Here is a 22,826-nt window from a genome sequence, read left to right as displayed (position 1 = left end):
GACTTATTTTTAATTCTATACTGGTTTGTGTCTTTATGATTTCAGTTTCCAACAGAATAACAAAATATCCATTGCTTTACCTGTTAACTGTGGGGTCAAAGGAAATGAGGGGAATTTTGCAGTGATTTTATTCATAATCTTTAGCCTAGCTGAGAAACCAGGCCAGGTAGAACTAAGATAATGATGGTTTGCTGGTATTTACCCCTTGAATGCAAATAGCTTAATTTTTTTCTAATAAAAGAAGTAGTGCATGCCCAGAGGAGAAAAAAGATAAAATAGAAAAGCATAAAGAGTTTAAATAAACCATAATCTCCCAAACCAGAGATAACTACTAACATTCTGATTTCTGAACTTTTCCTATGTAAATGCATGCACACAAATGCACATGAATATGAACATTTTTTGCAGTGTTATAACTTGCTTTTTTCATTAACTATATCATAGCCATTTTTCTATGCCAACAAATACAGACATTTTTCACAGATGAAAGTATGCATTAATAATTTAGCCAATTTCTTATTGAAGAATATTTAAGTTGTTTCCAAATTTTCACTTTTTTTTAAGATAAAAATACCGGAAAATAGTAAGACAAGCAAAAAAATTTAAAAATATTTGCAACACATGAAAAAGGGCCAAGTTTCCTTTTTACATAAATAACTTTTACAAATCAATAATAAAAACACAAAAGAAAAATAAAAGGCATCAGAGAAAAAAATAAGTTAAATATATGAAAAGATGGTCAACTTTTCACAGTAAAAGAAATGCTAATTAAAATGAGATGCCTCTTCATCTGTAAGCGTGGCAAAGAGAAAATAGTTTAATAAGATCTATGTTGGGGATGGTTCTTAAATATTGTTAGTGGGATCATAAATTGCTTCAACCCTTATGAAGGGCAATTTAGTAAAAGCTATCAAAATTTAAAATGCAAATTTCCTTTGACCCAGCAATTATACCTCTAGGAATTTATCCTACAGATATATTCAAACATATATGAAATGACATCATATATGTCATATGTCAAGGAGGGATGGAGGGAAAGCCGTGCATAAGAACGAGGGTGTCGTGTGTGTCCTGACAGAGACAGTCTCCAACAGCAATGGCAAACACTATTTTAATGGTAACTCGGGGCTTTACGTACGTTTAGTAGATACTATTGATTATTGCCATTCAAGTAACAAGCTCAAGGTCAAAGCAAGTAAGTGATCCAGGCACTCGGGCTTCAAAGTCCTTGTTCTTCATGTTGACTCCTGAGATAATACTGTTAAGTGACAAAAGCACGGTACAGGAGAGAGTGCTGCTGTGCAGAACGTATTTCTGCAAAGGTAACCGAGAAACTGGGGAAGGCGACTGGGAGCCCCAGCTAGGGGGAGCTTTTATTTTCACTGTTGATTTACTTTTCCATTTATGTGTATTTCAAAACAATGTTTGTAATGCTGCATTAAACGTACTTGTATGTACACGCTGGCATACTCGTTATGTACTTATGTGAATTCCTTGAAGCCATCAGTAGCAGACAGACACTGGGTCAGTTGCCTTTAACCCTTGATCCCCAGAGATCAGGGTTCCAGGAGGAGGGCCCCAGGTCCAGCATGGACATCTACAGGGAAAGGGTGTGAACTCAGGGCCACAGCTACACGCCTCAGCGCATTACCACGTCTGTCTGTCAGCAGCACGATTTTCCATTCCTTAGAGGAATGCATTAATCTCACTATCTCACAATTAAGTTCAAGACTGAATGTGATAAACCCAAATGAGCACCAGCACGGGCAGCTAGCAGCTAGCATGAGCACTTATTTTGCAGCTGTTTCTCAAGGTCGTAAGGTTATTTAACTGAGGGTTTTCTTAGAGATATTAGCAAATAAGAATATTTGCAAATCTGGATCTTGGATAAGAAATGCACAACATTAAAATCAGTCATAACTGGAAATCCAAACATGTTCCTTTACAAACAGTATAATCTAGAGAGAAACAAGTAAACAATTAGCTTAGTAACTAGATAATACGCAGACATTTATTAAATTGCTTATACTCTTCTCTGGCCTCAGCACGTGATGCACACACACAGCCCCACCTAAACTTCCTAGAAGAAAAACAGGCCTGAGAAAGTGAGCTTCACTGCTCTTTTCCCATCAATATGGGGCTAGGATTCCCCAGCATATTTTAAAGAGCCCCACCTGACGGACGACGGGCATTCCCACCCCTTGTTCCAACCCTCTGCCATCCTTTGCTCTTCCCAGCCGTTTTCCCAGCTAGAACCTGCCACTCACTGATCTCCTTGGGATTACCCCGCACATTCCATTCTGAGTCAGAGGCTCTCAGAGCCCGTGTAAGAGGTTTTCTAATCCCACCCTTATCCACTGCTCAAAACAACGTCGGGCCAGACGACACCCAGCCAAACGCATCCACCGACAGAGAGCTCCCTACTTCCACATCAGCCTGATCTCTTCTTAGATATCTCTGACTGTTGAGAATTCCTTCTGAGAGTGAACAAAAATCCATCTCCCTGTAGTTTCACCTACTGATCCAACTTCTCATCCCCTGTGGGCACAGAACAACTGTGACAGGGCCGGCCCGTGGCTTAGCAGGTTAAGTGCGCGCGCTCCGCTACTGGCGGCCCGGGTTCGGATCCCGGGCACCCACCAACGCACTGCTACTCCGGCCATGCTGAGGCCGCGTCCCACACACAGCAACTAGAAGGATGTGCAACTATGACATACAACTATCTACCGGGGCTTTGGGGAAAAAAAAGGAGGAGGATTGGCAATAGATGTTAGCTCAGAGCTGATCTTCCTCAGCAAGAAGAGGAGGATTAGCACGGACGTTAGCTCAGGGCTGATCTTCCTCACAAAAAAAAAAAAAAGAAAAAAAGAACAACTGTGACAGATGCTGTTGGTCAAGTATCTGAAAAGCAGTCTGCTCCATTATTTCCTCTCCAGGCTCAACGCTCAACACTCTGGCTTCTCCATCTGTGGAAGTACCTTTCCATCCAGGTCATTCTCTCCTGAGCGACCTACAATTATCTCCCCTCTTCTCAAACTAGAAAGAACCAACCAAAGTGTATTTTCCATTCTGGAAAAAAATACCATATTTCTATGGAAATGACCCAACTTTTTGGCAGCCATGACACAGGGTTCACTCACTGATGTCATTACCCACTAACACTCTGAAGTCTTTTCCCGCTAGGCCCGTCTCCCCTCCCGTAGCTGTGCGGTTGGTTTTCAGACTATGAGCCACACCTTGTACTCGTCCCCACTGTGTGGCCATTGAGCTGATCTGTGGATGCTGGCTGTGTCAGCACACACAGTCACTTCCTCCTCTGGCTCTGAGTCATCCACAGTTTGGTTAGTATGCCTTCAATATCCAAGTTCAACATTCAATTTGTCCCAGTTGTTGGTAAACAGCCAGAGCAACCCCAGAAGAGCATCCTCCAGGGGCCAGACCAATCACCAGGAGTTATCCAGTCACCCAGGCAGCAGCCACTTCTTTCAGTTTGTTCTATACTATCACAGCCAAATGACCATTTCAAACTTTTTTGTCTACCATTCTAATTTCCAATCCTCTTCTCATTTTTCTATCAGAGGCTAAGTGGAATTTGGGTCAGAAAAATTTAATCATTTACATATGTGATGAATAATAAAAAGTTGAAAGTACTAAATTGGTTCTAAAATAGAAAATTTAAATTCTAAAAATCAAGTCTTTTACCTGGACTGTCTATACAGAAGTGTAACGACTTCCTGAGTTCAGCATGAATTGCTCTCTCCAAGGCACCTTACTTGAAAGAGTTATCCATTATGACCATGAACATTATTCACTATTCTATCATACATGGCTATAAAAATACTTCCTTCTGCACCAAACTACGTCAGGTCAGCGGTCAGCCAGATCGGAGACCCGAGGCCTGAGATCTGCTAATGGGATCATGCACACCACCACAAGAGACGGAGGCCACACTGTGGGTTAGTGGAGACCCCAGAACAATGCTGCAGATGTCCTGGGCACTGGACGCCTGAGAGGCTGCATGGGCAGACACACAGAGAGGCCTGGACAGGAGGCCGTTCTGTAGCTCCTGGCCTTAGGAAGTGTATGTAATCTTCTGGGCCTTGGTACATCCTTTGTGAAAAAAAATAATACCTGCTTCACAGGGTGGCTAAGAGGATTAAATAAAATTAACGATGAGATGAGAAGTGAGTCAGGACTACAGCAGGTATTACACCATCTTGGCTTCTCTCTTATTCACAGGTAGCTGTGACATTAATAATAATGTCGTCTTGCTCAGGGTTAACCTTCAGTGAGTGACAGACTGAACACGGGAATAAGAGGGACTGTACAGCATGTTTGCATTAAAAATTATTATGTAGCTAAAAAAACCCAAAACTCCATTTGAATTTATTGAATATTCATATTTTTAAAAGCTTACCTCAAATTTTCCTTTCTAAATATCTCTAATATTTCAATCTTACAGGATCTAATGAATTTATTTTTGGACTAATTCTTTAATACCTTGCTACCCAAAATGTGCATCAAGGACTGTAGGTTTCCCCAAGGAACTGTGAGAAATGCACCAAAATCTGCATAATTCTTTAATACCTTGCTACCCAAAATGTGCATCAAGGACTGTAGGTTTCCCCAAGGAACTGTGAGAAATGCACCAAAATCTGCATGGTAACCAGGCCCCAGCTGATCTGTTGCACATGGGCGTTCGAGAAGAACTGGTTTAACAGGCACATCTTCTCTCGGGCTAACTTTTGTGAGTTCTGTGTTCCATCTATATATCTGAGATAGTACTTAAGAACTAGGCTTTTAAATCAAATAACATACTTTTTTTCCCACGTCTTATATCTTTCATTCTTAAGTCTGGAATCAGAAGCAGAAAAAGCAAAAAAAGAAAGCAAACTCCTCACCCTCCCATTGCGTTGGCCTCACCCATAAAGATTTAATTACTGAGGAGAGGGGAAAACCAACAACGTGTAGCTTTGCTTCCTGACACAAGACGACAAAACATCTTATAAGCACTAACACTTTAGATTAATAGGAAGTGTGCAAGTTAAAAGTCTGTTAATTTTCCAAGGGACTATGTCTAAATCCACCTCTCTAACAACAGTCTTCTGTGGCATAAGTCGTGGTAATTTATAACTAATTTCTCCAGCATCCAAGTTAGATTGAAAGTTTTTTCAGAGAGGTATTCACAACTTCACAGAAATTTCACTGTCTCCTTCTACACCTCAAATCTTAAAAAAAAAAAAAAAAAAAAAGAGGACATAATTGAGAAAACAACCAGGGACACCACCATGGCTGATGGACAACTATATTGTTCCTTTTATGCCTGGGAATGGGGCATGACAAGTAACTTGAAAATTACGTGTTAGAATGAGTCTAAACGTTTTATTTACCAAGCTTTTTGAGAGAAATTAGCTGGCCTTTTAATGAACCATTTGTCTTCCCATAATATAATTCTAGTTGATAACAAATTCAGTTCACTTTAAAAATGGAATATAAATGCTGGACCAGATCTTTCTTTACCCTCCTCGTTAAGTACACACACAGCTGTGTTACAATTACTTGATGGGCAGAACGAGGCCCTCGGGTAGCTGGATGACTGGTTTACCTGCTGGATCCCTCACGGGTTCCCAGTGCACGTCACGGTCCTTCTCCCTGATCCATCCACAGAGCCCATGGTCAAAATTACAGCTGTGTATCAGAACACCTGCAAGGCAAGGACCAGAAAGATGAGACCACAACCAACAACAGAAACGAACGTGTGAACCAGGGTCTCTATGCACCAAGTGTTCCATCCTCATTTAACAACCCCCCCAGAACTTCTCTCCATGAGCTCAAAAGGAAACCACACGAATCCCTTCTCAGCACAACTGCGCGTGTGCTCAGCTGTAAAAATAGAACACACATGTGTTGCCAAATCATGACCTTGTTACATCATCACTTATAAATTATGATTTCCTCCTCATAGTTTAAATGCTTTATTTTTCAACAACAAGATGATGATTCATAATTATTTTTGCTCAACTGATTGAACTATAAAGGAAACCAAGTTGTAAAAAAAGATGTATAATTTTCCCAGATGTAACCAATCTACAATTTAAAAGTTCTCTTCATGAAATGGAGGGAAACAATAAAACATCATTATAATGGTACCAAGAATCTAAGAATCTACCTGGATCATCCTTTGCTTCATCATCTGCACTGACTCCTCTTTCAATTTCAAATATTTCAAACAAGTCATTTGAAGGCTGCCGCGGAACTGCAGGAGAGAGAGGTTTTGTTCTGTTTGGATGAGGTATTGATAAACAGGCATTATTACCTTTAACAACGGGGCGGGGGGAAAGACCTTGGCATTTCACTCATCTGGAAGAATCCAAGATATTAATTACATTTCACATGAAGTTTTTTCTGCGGTGACTTTAAAATTTATCTGGGTAGAATTTTAAAAAATGGTTTTTGGAAGTTTCTAAAATTCAACATAAAAATACACTAAAAGGGCTTCATCTGGAAAATACATTTTAAAAGAGCTACCAATTTCTAGCAAAATACTCATCTCTATGAAATTCTAAAATTCGCATCTAGGAAAGGTACTTGATGAACTCAAATTAAGACTGTTTTAATGGAAAAAGGCTGCAACCGCAGGGAATGGTTAGTGGTCTAACCACAGCATCCTGACCTCTCCAGCGAGCTCTGTCCCTGGGCACTTTCTCTGTATTTCCTACCACGCCCTCCCCCGCTTCCGCAGGCTCCCTGGCTCCTTTGCACTCACAACCCACCCCCAAACACGCAGCCTGTCCAATCGTGCCCTCATTCTCACGGCCCAGACTGTCCCAGCCCGGGATGCTCTCCTTCCTGCTAATCAACCTGGCAAATGTCCCTCTGCATTCAGGGCCCAGCGTAAAGATCGCTGCTGGGTGAAAACGTTCAGGCCCCAGGTGAATTAAATTCTGCCCCCCTGCACTCGGAAGGCGCACGTTTACAACCTCTATTACACTCTTTCATAAAGAACTGCAGCCCTTCACACACACGTGTGTCTGTCCCTCTGCTGTCTCTGAGGTCTCGGGGGGCATCGGTCATGTCTTATTCAGGTGGCATTTCCAGGGCTTGACCTGGTGACAGGCACTCAGTGAGTGTTCCCTGAACAAACGTGAAGATCTCGTCAGAAACCCATGTACTGCGTCAGTCTTTTTCTGCAAATGAGACAAGTGGGACAGAGCTCAAGAATCCACTTAAAAAATGGATTCATTTAACTCATTAGTTATTCTTTCCATGTATATTTGATTGCCACCCACGTGCCCAGCCCCAGAAGAGGCCAGGAGCCGGGGTGAGAGGGGTGGACACGCCCCACAGGGCCTGGCCCTCAGGAAGCCTGCATCCCACGGGAGAGCAAACTTTAAACACGGACAACACAACAATTCTAACTTCCGACGAGGCCAGGAGGGAAACATCACCAGGTGACGTCATGGAGAGTAACTGGGGGGTGGGGGGCACTGGGGATGGCGGGGAGGGGAATTCTTGGCCAAAGACCAGAGAATACTCTCTTTTCTTTGCCAGAACTTACATTAATTAGCTCTATTTTTATAAGGCAGGGAGTAAACGCTGTAGAACACCAAGGAACAGGCATCAGTCGAAACAGTTCTTTCTCAACAATGTTTCTATTATTTTTAGCAAGAATTTTTTGAATTAAATAACAATTCCATAATATTTGCACTGATTTTTTTAGCTTACTGCTTTTGAAGTTTTTTCCTTTTTGTTTCAAAAGCCCAAACAGTGAAAGCCCTTCCCTTCCCCTACACTCACCTGTACCCCTCCTGAGAAGGATGGAAGGAGAGAAGATGCTCAACAGACAGCATCCAGGGCACCACCTCATCGCAGATGCACTGGGGGTGCGGCACCTGTGCCCTCCTCCACACCCAATGACTGACAGCCATGCCATCCAATCACAGCTTTCCTTCCCTCATGTGGGGCTCTGAGAGGGAGACTGCCTCTTACTAGAAATACTATCAAGTTGTAGGCAAGTGTGCTTCATTTCTCATGACATAGAGAAAGTTAAAAAAAACAAAACTCTAGAACAATCATTTTTTTGTTCCCTTCTCTTGCTGTAACTTAGGCAAATTATCTCTGGACTGGAATAGCTCAAAGCTTACAGTACCATATTTCAGGGGCATTATGGCAGTTTGTCAGCCCCTTTTTTTCCAGACGAAGGATGGTCAAACGATAAACAGAGTCTTGGTGTGGAGGGGAGGATCATCCCAAGGTTTCCTGGCACAGGGGGAGATCAAGGAGGGCCCCTCTGAAGAAGCACCATGTAGACTGAGAGGGCATGGGAAGAATGTGGAACCTTCAAAGCAAAAAGCAAAGTGTTGGGGTGGGGGAAGAGTGTTTCAGGCAGGAACTACAAAGTGCTCAGAACATTTAGAGAAAGGAGTTCCCGGTGTCTGGAGGATGCTGGGAAATGGAGAAAGCGGCAGGGGATGAGGCTGAAGAGAAAGGAAGGGACGAGATCACATATTTAGAAAAAGCGACCCAAAGCATTACACATCCAACAACCTACAAAGCGTGAGATGGCTCATTTGTATTTTAGGCACTGGGTTTCCAGGAACTGTTTAATTTAGCAGTGGAAGATCAGCACACCTTCACTGCAACTCACTGGGGAAAGCACCAAGGAATTTGGGGACCTGAAATGCTCAGCAGCTATTAGTTCTCACAACTGTGTGAGTTCTACTCTGTAACTCTGCCAAATTATTGAGCTAATTCTCCTTCCTCACACTTACCAGGATGGATTGCTGAGAGCATCCCACTGATGTGTCAAGAGAAGGTACCCTACCCACTCCCCGGTATGTTTTACAGTTGATGTGAAATAAGTAGTGGAAAATAATCAATATGATATCAATTATGTACAAGAAAAACAAATGAACAAACAAATGGACTAGAAAAAAGAGTGCTAAGAAATACACCCCCCATGCATATATGGTCAATTTACGACAAAGGGGCCAAGAACATACAATGGGGAAAAGACAGTCTCTTCAATAAAAGGTGCTGGGAAAACTGGACAGCCACATGCAAAAGAATGGAACTGGACCACTATCTTACACTACACTGTACACAAAATTAACTCAAGATGGATTAAAGACTTGAGTGTAAGACCTGAAACCATAAAACTCCTAGAAGAAAATATAGCAGTATGCTCCTTGACATGGGACGTGGCGCTGATTTTTTGGATTTGGCACCCAAAGCAAAAATAAACAAGTGGGACTACATCAAACTAGAAAGTTCCTGCACAGCAAAGGAAACCATCAACAAAATGAAAAGGCCAGCTACGGAATGGGAGAAAATATTAGCAAATCATATATCTGATAAGAGTTTAATATCCAAAATACATAGAGAACTCATACAGCTCAATGGTGAAAAAAACAATCTGACTGAATGGGCAGAAGATCTGGATTGACATTTTTTCAAAGATGACACACAGATGGCCAACAGATACCTGAAAAAGTGCTTAACATCACTAATCAACAGGGAAATGCAAATAAAAACCACAATGAGATACACCTCAGATCAGAATGGCCATCATCAAAAAAAAGAAAAAAGAAATAATTGTTGGTGAGGATGTAGAGAAAAGAGAACCCTTGTGCACTGTTGGTGGGAATGTAAACCAGTGCAGCCACCATGGAAAACAGTATGGAGGCTCCTAAAAAAATTAAAAATAGAACTATTATATGATCCAGCAATTCTACTTCTGGGTATTTATCCAAAGAAAACAAAAACACTAATTTGAAAAGATATATGCACCTCCATGTTCATTGCAGCATTACTTACAATAGCCAAGATATGGAAGCAACCTAAGTGTCCATCTATGGATGAATGGATAAAGAAGATGTGGTGTATATATATATACAACGGAATATTGCTCAGCCACAAAAAAGAAGGAAATCCTGCCATTTGCAACAACAGAGATGGACCCTGAGAGCATCATGCTACACGAAATAAGACAAATACCGTATGATCTCACTTCTATGTGGAATGTAAAAAACAAACAAGCAAACAAGCTCACAGATACAGAGAACCAACCTCTGGTGGTTACCAGATGAGGGGGTGTTGGGGGTGGGAGAAATGGATGAAGGGGGTCAAAGGGAACAAGCTTCCAGTCATAAAATAAGTCATGGGATGCAATGTACAGCATGGTGACTACAGTTAATAATACTGTGTTACTAACTGAAAGTTGCTAAGACAATAGATCTTAAAAGTTCTCATCCCAAGAAAAAAAATTTGTAACTACGTATGGTGATGGCTGTTAACTAGACTTAGTATCTAGTGCTCATTTTGCAACACATACAAATATTGCATCATTATGTGTACATCTGAAACTAATAAATGTTATATGTCTATTATACCTCAATAAAAAAATACCCCAATATGCCAATAGTGCTAGTCTGAGTATTGGAAGTAAAAGTGATATTTTTCTCATTTGTTGGTTTTTGTCTTTTGAAATTCTATATTTTTAAGATTGTTTATAACAAGAAGTAATTTCTATTATGAAAAAGAACTTACCTAAAATATTGAAAAAAAAGAGTTCAGTCAGAGCACACATGCAGACCCCTACCCTATATCGACTATCATGTCTGTTATTTGTATTTTGATTACTCAAAGAGAACTTTAAATAGAGTCCTGCTATCTATTATTAAATGTGAGGCTATGAAATTGAAATATTTGTGAAATTGGAACATATTCTTTGATTCAAGGGAACCATTTTAATCAATGCAGAAAATGTTAATTAAAATAAATGACTAGCCTTGCCTGACAACAGAAGTATAACCAGGATAGCTGCTGATACATGATTTTTCTAATTATTCTTCCCTGTTTCATATTTTGGCTAATAGTCTATTTAAATACACAATATATATATTTTATTTACTTATTTTTATTATTTTCTTTTTGTGAGGAAGATTGGCCCTGGGCTAACATCTGTGCCCATCTTCCTCTACTTTATATGTGGGACGCCTGCCACAGCACAGCTTGATAAGCAGTGTGTATGTCCGCACCTGGGATCCGATCCTGCGAACCCCGGGCCGTAGAAGCAGAGTGCGAGAACTTAACCACTATGCCACAGGGCCGGCCCCTCACAATATATATATATTTTATAAAAACAAATACAAATCTGATATTCTCTGTAGCTGGACCATTAATTCTTAGAATTAGAATGGTATAATTTTAGAGATCAAAGAAAGGATAAGAGAAATGGTAAGGATACATTCCTCTACCGTCTGTCCATCCATCAATCAGGAATGAGCATCCACTGCCTGCAAGGACCGGGCCAAGAGCTTGTTGTGAGGCACGGAGTACACTCTTCCCTTCACGGGATCTACATTCCAGAGGTTGAGACAGACATGTAACAATTTCCCCAGGGAAGGAATGCTTCAAAGAAGAAGTAGAGGGTGCTATGTGAGCGTGGGGTTGAGGAGTGGGGGGCTGAGTATGCTAGCCTGGGAGGATGGATGCGTGGAAATCTCGAGAGCTTATGATAGTGTAACTATGCCACGAAGGGTGAGTCACTGTGAGCTAGCGCCATAGAGAGAGAGGGCGTGGGCCTAGAGCATCACTGGAGCTGTCAGGCTCACAGGGGAGAGGCTATGCAAGGCCTTCTAAAGCCCTGTGAAGATCTGGGACTTTATGTTAGTGGAAACTGGACGCCTTTGAAAGCTTTTAACGGAGGAGTGCCAAGAGCTGGTCCACCCTTCTGGCTGTAGCCTGGAGAACGGATAGGAGGGAGGAGGGAGTACGTGTCAGAGGGCAATTGTGACCAAAAGTAACGTAAACTAAAGAATGTTCATATACTCTTTAGAAGATTTATTTCCTAAAAACTTTCCTTCCATTGGTCAACATTTCACCTGCCAAAAAATATTTCTTGCCCATCGCTTCTTACCACCTTCTCCATGAGCTAAAACAAAGGGAACCTACAGGAACTGAAGCAAGCAGACAGCGGATAAAAACGTGGTTGGATGGGGCTTCGGGGTGCAGGGTTCCTCCATAACAGCTGGGGAGCCCGAGCTGGGAGCCCGGGAGCAGAATTGGCCACACAAATAAGCAGGGAACTTTTTAAAAGAACTCTGGCACAGCACTTCCGATTAAATATATTTTCCCCAGGGATATATTAATATATAACTTGTGTTCACAAATGAGGTTTCCCAACTAGTCTATTGTATATTTTTATCCAAAAAGCATTAAGAGTAAGTGCAGTGAAGTAAATGTAAATATTCACATACACGCCCCCGACTGCCAGACTTCCAAAGAGTAATTAGCGCAAATGTAAGCACAACTTATTAAAGGTGGTTTGCAAATTCTGTTTCTGTTCTGGGGCGGCTCCCATGACACTACCCAGGGCAGCTCTGGCATCTGTTGTTGGACTAAGAGATTAAAGATAACACTGTCTTAAATTCTTTCTATGCTTAGGGGTTTAATTCATCGGGAGAGAATGGTACATGTACAACTTTCCTAATATTCTGAAGGCTCTTTCTGGTGGCAAAACCTAGGGATTTGTAGAGACTACAGGATGGGGAGAATGACAAGGGGCTTATGAAGCCATCTCTCTCCTCCTCTCTCCTCTCCTTTCTTCTTCTCTCCCCCCACCCCTTTCTTTCCCTCTCCAGATGAAGAACATAAGCATTATAGCTTTAAATGACCAGAGGGAAGCAAACAGAAGGATTGGAGGAGAGTTTCTGACATTTCCTTAACCACATTAGAGAACATTCTTCGCCATCCACTGATGACTAGCAACAAGACGAGGGTGCAGGGCTCCACAGAAACAAGCCCTTGTTTGCCGATGCTTTCATCCCATAGGAAGAATCTAAAGAGTTCACAGACACCTTTGGGTTGAGAGTAAAGAGCAGAATTGGAAAAAACGGATCTCTGGTAGAAGGTGGCACGCACACAGCTACTCAGTAATGGGTCCCATTTTTGTGACTCGCCTGTTTCTCCTTTGATAAAGTTTCAGAACAACTGCGGGCGCTGCTTAGAGCCATCCCAGAACAGGATATCTAAAAGACAGGTCCTTTCTAAGTAGGACCGCCAGGATGACAACACAACTTTCCCCGGTCAAGAGGACTTGACAGGGCCGGCCCCGTGGCTTGGTGGTTGAGTGCGCGGGCTCCGCTGCTGGCGGCCCGGGTTCGGGTCCCGGGCGCGCACTGACGCACTGCTTCTCCGGCCATGCTGGGGCCGCGTCCCACATGCAGCAGCTAGAAGGATGTGCAGCTATGACGTGCAACTATCTGCTGGGGCTTTGGGGGAAAAAATAAATAAATAAAATTATAAAAAAAAAAAAAAGAGGACTTGACAGGTTTTGTCCTCTTTCCTCTTCTAAGAAAACCGTGAAGGTCAGGCCCTGTTAGGACCGAGTCCGAGCACTAGAACGCAGGTGGCGAGCAGACCGTCCACCGGGCTGCTCGGACTGAGTGCAGCCTGAATACCTGGGCTGGCGCAGAAGGCCACCTGCTGTGGGGGACAGGTGTCAATGTCCTCAGGCCAAAGGAATCACTCTAAAGGAAGGAAGGAAGCCTATATTTCTGATATTTATCAGACCATCATGTAAGTTTCCCATCAAGATTCATCTCTGAAAAGGCCGTCGTTACTATTTGCACAGTGAAGAAGTCGAGGTGACGCTGTCTCTATGTTAACATCACAACTGTTCAGCTAGGCACCATCAACACCTAAGTGAAACAGGGTATTCCAATACTGGGTAGTAAGTAAAGGATCTATGAAGTGGCAGCTTGCTATCTGCATTTTCTCTGCTCACCTATCTAACAGCTCGCACTTGTAAATCAATTTGTTTCAAAAGGATCTGGTTAGCCAAAAATAACATTGAAATTGTAATGAACCATAATAAAAAGCAACAGAAAAATATAAACTCAGAACTAGAACACAAAATAGAGCTGTAATTTTATGAGCTAAGTAGGAAACGTTATCACTACCATATAAATAGGTTCAACAACATCAACATAAATAGTAATAGCTATTATGTATCGAGTTCTCCTTATATGTATTGTGTATGTATATGTATTGAGTTCTCATTATATGCCAAGCACTCTCTCTCATCTTCACAGTGGCCCAGTGAGGTGGATGGTGTCATCATCTCCACTTACAGATGAGGAAACAGAGGCACAGGAGGATATCGTAACACGCCCCCATCACAGAGTGGCTGTGAGACATTACTCCTCATTACTACAGACATTTGTAGAGACAAATGTGCACACAACTTAAAAAAAACCTGACTTCTGACTTCGGTCACGTTCACCAAAAACTCAATTTATACTTTCTGGAGAGAACTACTTTTTTTCACCAGCCACCATAGGATCCAATTAAAATAAATATAAAAACTCTTGGACACTCTCAGAATTCACAGCACCAGATCCTGACCTATAAGCAGTGACAACTCACCCCTTCAAAACACCAGCAGAAAGTTAATCCTCAGGGAGATGTCAGGCATCTTCTCAGGGTCTCTCCATGCCTTGCTGTTTACTAGGAAGTGAACTAGTTTGAAGACCTTTGCACCCCCCAGCAGCAACAATTTTTTTACTTACCACCACACAGAATCAGAAAAGAGATCATATTTCCACGACTAAGAACAACGTGATCATGCCAGCCACAGACGCTGTCAATCCGTAGAAGCGAAACGAGAGAAAGAAGCTATGGACAGTACGCGGCAAAGCAGCGATCGGTAAAACGGAAACCGTTTCCTCCTTACTGCGTGGTACGTGGGATTTCAGCACACTCTCATGCTCTGGATAACACAGCAACAATGAGTCTAGTTGTCTGATATGGTCATTCATAAGAGCCCCTGATACATATTACATCATATCCCATAGTCTTTATTCTGCAACATTTTTCTTTATATGACCCAGTTGCTATGTTTTAGACACCACTGCTACATTTTAAACATTCCACATCCGGCTAATTCTGTCCCCATTCAAGACACAGTTCTGGTGGTTGGAGCGGCCATCATGGTGTAGAGAGCCGTGCTATGCAGTGTGGCCAGCAGGGCAGCGGTATTACCTGTGAGCTTGTTAGAAATGCAGAATCTCAGGCCCTACCCTAGACTCACTGAATCAAAGTTTTCATTTTAACAAGACGCCCACATTTCTTGTATACACGTTAAAGACTGATTAGAAGGTCCTAGAAGGTCTGATTTAGTAAATGTGCTGTAGGGATTAGGAATCTACATTTTAAATAAGCATCCTAGGTTACTGTGGTTCAAATGAGCTTCTGACAACACTCTGAAAAAATTCTGCTTCCTGGTCCAAGTGATATCATATTTCTTGCAGTAATCTGAGCTTCCTAGCTAAAATTGGATGTCTCTGACACACTCAATTGTAAAAAAAATTTTGAGAGGTTAAAAATAGAAGTTAATAAAACCTTTAATGAATTTTTAAAAACCAGTATGTTCCAAATAAAATTAACATGATTAAGAATCAGAATCCCCTGGGGTACTTTTTCAAAACACACAACTTACTCTCCTGCTGGGAGAATGGGATTCTGTTACACTGGCCCCTCTCATAGGGAGTTACTGCTATAATGAACGTGACCAGTGACAGTGGGAATGGAAAGATTAAAAATCACCGCATGAGGATAACAAAACGACAATGAAAATCACCCAAAATATCATAAATGGGATAGATCCATGGCTACTATTTGGTCTTTTTTCTTCCAGACTTTTATATACATCTATATGTATATAAATATCTATGTGTACACATGTATTTTATACCTAATTGGGGTCAAATGGTATATTTGTATATTCTTTTCACTTAACATTTTTATAACATGGGTATTTTCCCAAGTCATTAAATATTTTCCAAAACACATCACTGCATAATATTTCATTGTTTTGCTGACTAGAATGCATTTTCCCCTAACTTCCTTTACTTCAGGTTCTGCATAAAGTGTTTCTTATTTCCTTTGCTATGGGATAGCTCCTACCTGCTCTCATACCATATTTTCATCTTTGGTGCTCAGTCTCCGACTTTTTAACAGTCCCCTGCAGCATAGCTCTGGTGTCTGTACAGGTATCCCACCGATCAAATCTGCTTTTCTTGCTCTAAGTCTACAAAGTACCTTTCTGCCCTCCCAACTCCCCTCCACCAGGCTCCTCCAGAATCTAAGATCAGCCCATTGGTCTCAGAAACCATGCAAATGAGAGCTAATGGGAGAGGGCTCTTCGGTTTTGTGGAGAGCGGTCCCCTACTTCTCAGTTCTGCCCAGCCTGACCTGACGCTGGTTACAATGAACTCTAGTCCCCACAGTTAAGTAATCCCATGGTTAAGTCCACTCAGGAAATGATGCACGTTATATGCCTCTCTGAGAGATTCACAATGACCATCAGCACGTTGAGAATCCTGCAGTTAACAAACCTACTCAGGTTGACTAATCCCTAGACTCTCTCAAATTTATTTGACCTCAGAACATTTTTAGGCATTTACTTGCAGAATATCCTAGAGAACTAATGTTCTATGAAACACACTTTGAGAAGCTCTGGTCTGTCCCTTTAGTGAGAGAACAAGAATTTCATGCTACATCAGAAAATTTAGTGTTGCTCAAATCATGCCTATAGGGCTAGCCTGCAAATACATCTGATTATAATCCTATTCACACAATCTAAAAATCCTAGGGTCCCTCAAGTGGAAATTAATTAAAAAATATGTGTATAACATTTCCTATGACACAATAATCACATTATTTAAATGCTCCCCATCATATTTATTCCTATAAAATACAGTAATTTTTATATTTCATAGTAATTAATAATTCACAAACGCTTTTATGTATTATGTCTGATCCTTGAAACCACTCGATGAGAACGCAAGGCTGGTGATATACCTCCATTTACAGAAGAGAAAATTCAGGTGGAAAGCACAGGAACTTGTCCAAAGTCACGTAAGTCGTGAATAATAGGGTGAGAATCAAAACTAGATCTTCTTACTCACTGGATTCTATCCTGAGCAGTAGTTACAGCCCCTTCGTTTCATGAGCCTTGACCTTATTTTCAGACTCCCTCTCAATGCCTTTTCACTATTTCTCAACATCATGCTTAAGATTTAGAACTATATTAGAGTTTTCTAAGAATGTTTGTTTTCAATGGCTATATTAAGCTGTATCAGGATAAGAGAAAGACCATAATCTGAAGTAACTTTGATCATTTGGGGAAGGGCTATCAGACTCAACAAGTTAAACTTAGCTAGTTCAAGCATAGGAAGGATTACTTAGATTGAAAAAAAAAATTGAATCTAATATAAAATTCCATTCAACAAATATTTTTGACTGCCTACTATGTACCAGGCACTGTATGACCATTTGAGGGAAAAACATCAGACGATGAGAGAGCTGCCCGTAACTACACTGTAACACACCTGGCAGTAGAGGGAAGTGATTTAGATTACAAAAACATGTTTAAAAAAATTCCTCTTGCAATCAATATTGAGTCAGATCTGACTGTTATGTATCTTTGGACCCCACAGTTTGAGACAGATTTGGAAAACAAAGACTGTTCAAAGGGTAAACCAAGAAGATTGCTAAGTGGGTTGAAAACCAGTATTTCTGAGAAGATTTATGAAACATAAATTACTGAGCCCAAAGAAGAAGGAGTTGAGTAATTTCCTGAGAGTATTCCTTGAATATGACATGGAGCGTGGGGTCTGGAGACAATGACCAGCTGTGTCCATCAGCCCTGAGTACCTGACAATACTGAAGAGGTGTAACCTGTAATTTCATGAATTGACATGAAGGTTAAACGTAAGAAAGAAGATCCCAACAGTGGGATGGGTTACTGGAAGACACTTTAGTCACCTTTAGAGATTTTAGATATAATTGGGATAATTATTTTAAAACCTAAGGATATCACACTTAGGTAATTAACTTGATGTGGGTGTAGATGAAAGTTTTTAGGCCCCAAATTAAAATGCCAAAAAGCTATTTTAACTATTCCATCTGGACCATTTATTTCAAGTTTGAATAACTGTTTTGCTGTTTTGAACGCCTTTCTTTTGTACGACTAGTACAAGGACAAAAACTCCAGCTTCAGTGGTATTTTGTTTAGTCATGCGCCACATAACGATGTTTCGGTCAAGGACCGATTGCATACGATGGCGGTCCCATAAGATTAGCACCATATGGCCTAGTTGTGCTGCAGGCTGTACCATCCAGGTTTGTGCAAGTCACTCTGTCATGTTTGCACAACGACATTGCCTAATGACGCATTTCTCAGAATGTGTCCCCATCGTTAAGTGACACATTACTGTAGACCCACAGAAAACATTGTTTTAAGGGGCTGGTTCTTACATCAAAACATTTGTATACCTTCACACAGGCCGCATTCAAATAATAAAAGCATAAAGCAGATTATTTGAACTAGTTTTAGAAGCTAGGAAATACATACTTTGAAACATTATCTCTGAATTGAAATCATTTCCCTTCTCATTATCATCAAATTTTCATTTTTAATAATACACTGAATAGAATATCAATCTCCAAAAAGGAAGGAACGGAGGGAGGGAGAAACAGAAAGAAAAAATGGTGGAAACACACATGCAAGAAAGCACCCCATAGAATTAAAATAAGTAACAATCAGAAAAGGATATATTTTAATTCTTAAATATAGATTAAATATGTTATTATATCAAACTAGCTTTTGTATGGAAAAGTTGATTACATGATAATTTATTTTATTTTAAATCATTATGAGGGATCGATCTATTCATTCATTCCTTTGTTCCACAAATAGTGTTTAAGTGCCCATTATGTGCAAGGCATTATTCCAGGTTCTTGAGATATACCAACAAACAAAACAAAGATCCCTGTCTTCACAAAGCTTGTATTCTAGTAGGAGACACAAAAATAGACCTTCTAAATAAGTAAACAGAGTATGTTAGAAGGTGATAAACACTATTAAGAAAAGGAAAGCAGTCGAGAGTAGCAAGATCAGCCGTGCTGGGGATGGCTGGAGAGTCAGTATTGAATGGGTCAGCGTGGCCTCAGTGGGAAGTTTGCATAAAGACGTGAGAAAGCGAGCCAAGCTAACAGCTGGGGGAAGACTGTTCCAGGAAGAGGGAACAGTAGGAGCAAAGTCCTACGATGGGAGAAACCTGAGGAAGAGCGAGGAGACTGGGGTGGCGTGATGAGGGCAGAGTGCCAGGAGTGGAGACCATCCAGGACTTTGAAGGACATCGGGGGAGCTTAGGGTCTTCCTGCAGCAAGTGGGTGCTAATGCAGAGCTCTGAGCAGCGACGTCTCGTTTCAGTTCTGAAAGACCCCTGGCTGCTGGGTTGAGAAGAGATCACAGAGTGGCGAGGGGGCGGCAGGGAGACTGGCTGGAAGGCTAGCAGTACACGTCCACGGTGCCTCCCCGCAATTCTGCAATCCTAAAGCTGTTCCCGTAACTCACTAGGTGGCAAAACTAACCTTCACTTAACCTAACCTAAATGTCTTTATTAGTCAAATTCATATAAATATTCACATGTTTCACTGTAGAAACATTAACATGCTTCAGTATGTATGTAATATACACCATATGCCCCTTATTACTTCTCTGAAATCTGAAAATGCTGTATTCCACAACTCATCTGGATAAGGGATTTGGGACCTGTACTGGGGGGAAGGATGGCTTGGGCCAGGGTGGTGGCACTGGAGACTGTGCGCAGCAGCCCCACTTGAGATATAATTTGAAGGCAGGGCTACTAGGATTTCCATATGGACTGGATGTAGGGATAAGAAGAATAACTTAAGATGACTCCAAGTTTAGCAACTGGTAGGATGGAGGTGCCGTATCCTGGGGTGGGAAGGGCTGTGGGGGAATGTGTTTGGGGGAAGGTCAGGAACAATTGGAAATGTTGAGTCCGAGACATCTCCTTTCACCCAGCTGGAGAGGTTAAACAGCCAGGGGATATAGGAGTCTCGAGTTTGGGGAGAAGGCTGAACTAGAGGTGTATTGGTGCTATAATTTTTTTTCTTCCTTGATTTTCTTTTAGAATATCTTTATAGTTTTTCCTCTGGGTGATAAAACACAGACACACACACATACACATTATAAAGAAAAGCTCTGTTTAACAACCTCTTCCATTAAAAAAATATATGTATCTTCCAATGTAAAGAAAAATGCAATTGAAGTGTGGGGCTATTTGGAGACTGCCAACCAATCTGAAAATTCATGAAGTGAGAAGAGCCAAACTCTGTTGTCTGACCAGTGGAGAATAAGGATGGCTTAAGAAGTTATTACCCCAGAAGTGAAGAAAATATTCAATGAAGAAATGGTGTTGAACTAAAATAGTGCTAAGGTTCCGTTCTGTTCTCACAGTGAATACAAACTAGTTATTTGTCCTGAATTAAAAACTTAGAATCCTTCTCTTATTCAGAATATATGCTACAATCACAAGACAGCAAATTAAGCAGTGTCCTGAATATCCTCATATGTGCTAAGAGTAACCGGCAGCCATAGCTGAAGATGAGTGGGAGTGGAATTTAATCTTCAGCAGGAGTGTCCGAGGCAGCAATGCTATCTGTGGCATGCACGAGCCCTGGCACAGGATCAAGGTAATGCTCTCCCAGGGCATGTCTTTAAGTCTCACTGTCTTAGAAGGCGTGCTCTCAAATATCATTGGAACTCCATGTTTCCCCAATTTTATCCTGCTAAATTCTACTGGTGAACATCAATGTTATTTTTAATTCACATGTGTTTTGGTATGGAGAGGAATAATGGGAAGAGAGATATTTTAAAAAGAAAAAACACTGAAAGACTCAGAAAGATGCTGATATCTATGTTAGAGTGTCTTTTTATATTAAATAGCCAAGTTTTTATGACTCTACCTTAAGGCAGCAAAATAATATTTACTTAAGCACCCATGGATAAAAATCCCATTGTATGATCACAAAGAGATGGAGGAAAAAAAAAAAAAAAACACAGAAGAGAGAGAGACAGAGAGAAGGAGGGAGGGAGAAAGGAGACGGAGGGAGAGAGGAGAAACATTACAAAAGTTTGCTTTGCAAAAAATAAGAAATATGCACATATAAAATGAATTATTAGATCTACTATCTAATTCCTCTAAAAATTATATTTATTGCCCAAAACATACACAGTCACAACTACATCAGAATTAGAGAATCTCAAGCTCTCTAAATGGACAATGACCCGGAGGAAAAAATTTAATTGAGAGTCACATACAAGCAAAAAGAAGCTTTTTCTCTTCTAAAAAATCACAAAGGTTAGTATTCTTTTTACCTGGTAAAGATGGCAAAAGTGTACAATATAAAAGGAGCAAAGTTTAGTTCCATCATAGGGAAAGGGACAAGGAAAAGAAGAAATGAGTGACGTTGAAAGAGAAGAGGAGACAGGAGGCAGGAACGCAAAGACTGCTAAGAACAGGTAGCGTGGAACGCGACCAGTAGATAAGTACAGGGTCAGACAGAAGTGTAAAAGTGCACATTTTGGTTGGTCCTAATATTAGGGAACAACCTCTTCCTCCTTCAAGACCTGCGTCTTTACCTGTAGCCTCCATCCCCACTGGTAGCCCCCCTCACCAGTCACCCACTGGATTCTGGGAGAGTTCCATCTGATCTGGCTCCAGCCCAGGTCCCACCACCAGTTCACAGCAAACACGAGGGCAGCTGTGCAGGTTTTCTCATCAATCCTGGACTCAACCCTCCAGTTTGTCACACAGGCTGTGCTGCCTCCTGCCTGTGTGCCTCTGTGGGGCTGTCCCATCGACTAGAACCTTGCTCACCCCTGCCCCATTTCACTCAGGAAGCCCCCCTTAGCACCCCCTGCCCACAGACTGACGAGGTTCCGCCTCTCTCTACTCCCATAAAGTCCTAGACAAATGCTTCCACTGACCTAGAACCACAGTCACCTTCCGGGCAACTGTCCTCTCCACCAGACTGTCACCTTCTCTGTTCCGTCTGGGTAACAAGCGCAAGGCCTCATCAGGGCCTGGCACTCTGAAGACACCCAGAAATGTTCACTGACTGACTGAATGGACACTTAGATTGAAAGTTAAATGGCATGTGATGTACTAAGGTCCCCATCTCTGAGAGTTCTCAAGTAAATCGGAGTGTGTTAGAATTCCCGCACTGGATAGGAGCTGTGATCTACTATACGAGTTTATGGTATTCCTTCCATTTCTACACACATCTTTAACTGCCCAACTGACTGACTTTTACATAGCTCTTTATAATATCTAACAATGGGGATATATGACTTACACCTTGTGCAGCTAATTCTTTTTAAAAGAATTTGATTCTTATTCAAGGTATGGCCTGTGGTCGAAATGTCATCATAACGAGCTTATTAAAATGGGCTAACAGGTAAGACCTGAATAGCCAAAGCAATCCTGAGAAAGAAACCAAGCGGGAGACGTCACACTTCCTGATTTCAAGCTATACTATAAAGCTACAGTCATCAAAACAGTACGATACTGGCATAGAAATAGACATATAGACGGATGGAACAGAACCGGGAGCCCAGAAATAAACCCATTCCTATACAGTCGACTAACACTTGACAAGAGAGCCAACAAGACTCAATGGAGAAAAGTCAGTCTCTTCAATAAGTGGTGCTGGGATAATTGGATACGCACATGTAAATCTTACACCACTTAGAAAAATTAACTTGAAATGGATTAAAGGCTTAAATATAAGAGTGGAAACCATAAAACTCCTAAAAGAAAACATAGGAAAAAAGCTCCTTGACATGGATCTTGGCAATGATTTTTTGGATATGACACTTAAAGCACAAACAACAAAATAAAAAATAAACAAGTGGGACTACATCAAACTAAAAAGCTTCTACAGAG

The 22,826-nt window shown here is 41.3% G+C and overlaps 1 protein-coding gene across 2 annotated transcripts in view; it reads right to left on the bottom strand.

Moving 5' to 3' along the window:
* The window catches only part of NPNT (nephronectin), a 74,670-nt gene that overhangs the window by 5,186 nt on the left and 46,658 nt on the right, over positions 1-22,826 (bottom strand). For both annotated transcript variants that reach the window (XM_058549860.1, XM_058549861.1), the window contains 2 exons: positions 6,170-6,256; positions 5,606-5,704 (listed from right to left, as the gene is read on the bottom strand). In XM_058549860.1, the coding sequence (XP_058405843.1) occupies positions 5,606-5,704; positions 6,170-6,256 (186 nt within the window). The remainder of the gene's footprint in view (positions 1-5,605; positions 5,705-6,169; positions 6,257-22,826) is intronic.

The sequence above is a fragment of the Diceros bicornis genome, chromosome 11 (genome assembly GCF_020826845.1).
Source record: "Diceros bicornis minor isolate mBicDic1 chromosome 11, mDicBic1.mat.cur, whole genome shotgun sequence".
Lineage (NCBI taxonomy): Eukaryota > Metazoa > Chordata > Mammalia > Perissodactyla > Rhinocerotidae > Diceros > Diceros bicornis.
The sequence above is the reverse complement of the archived record's forward strand: the minus strand, read 5'-3'. Positions and strand labels throughout refer to the sequence as shown.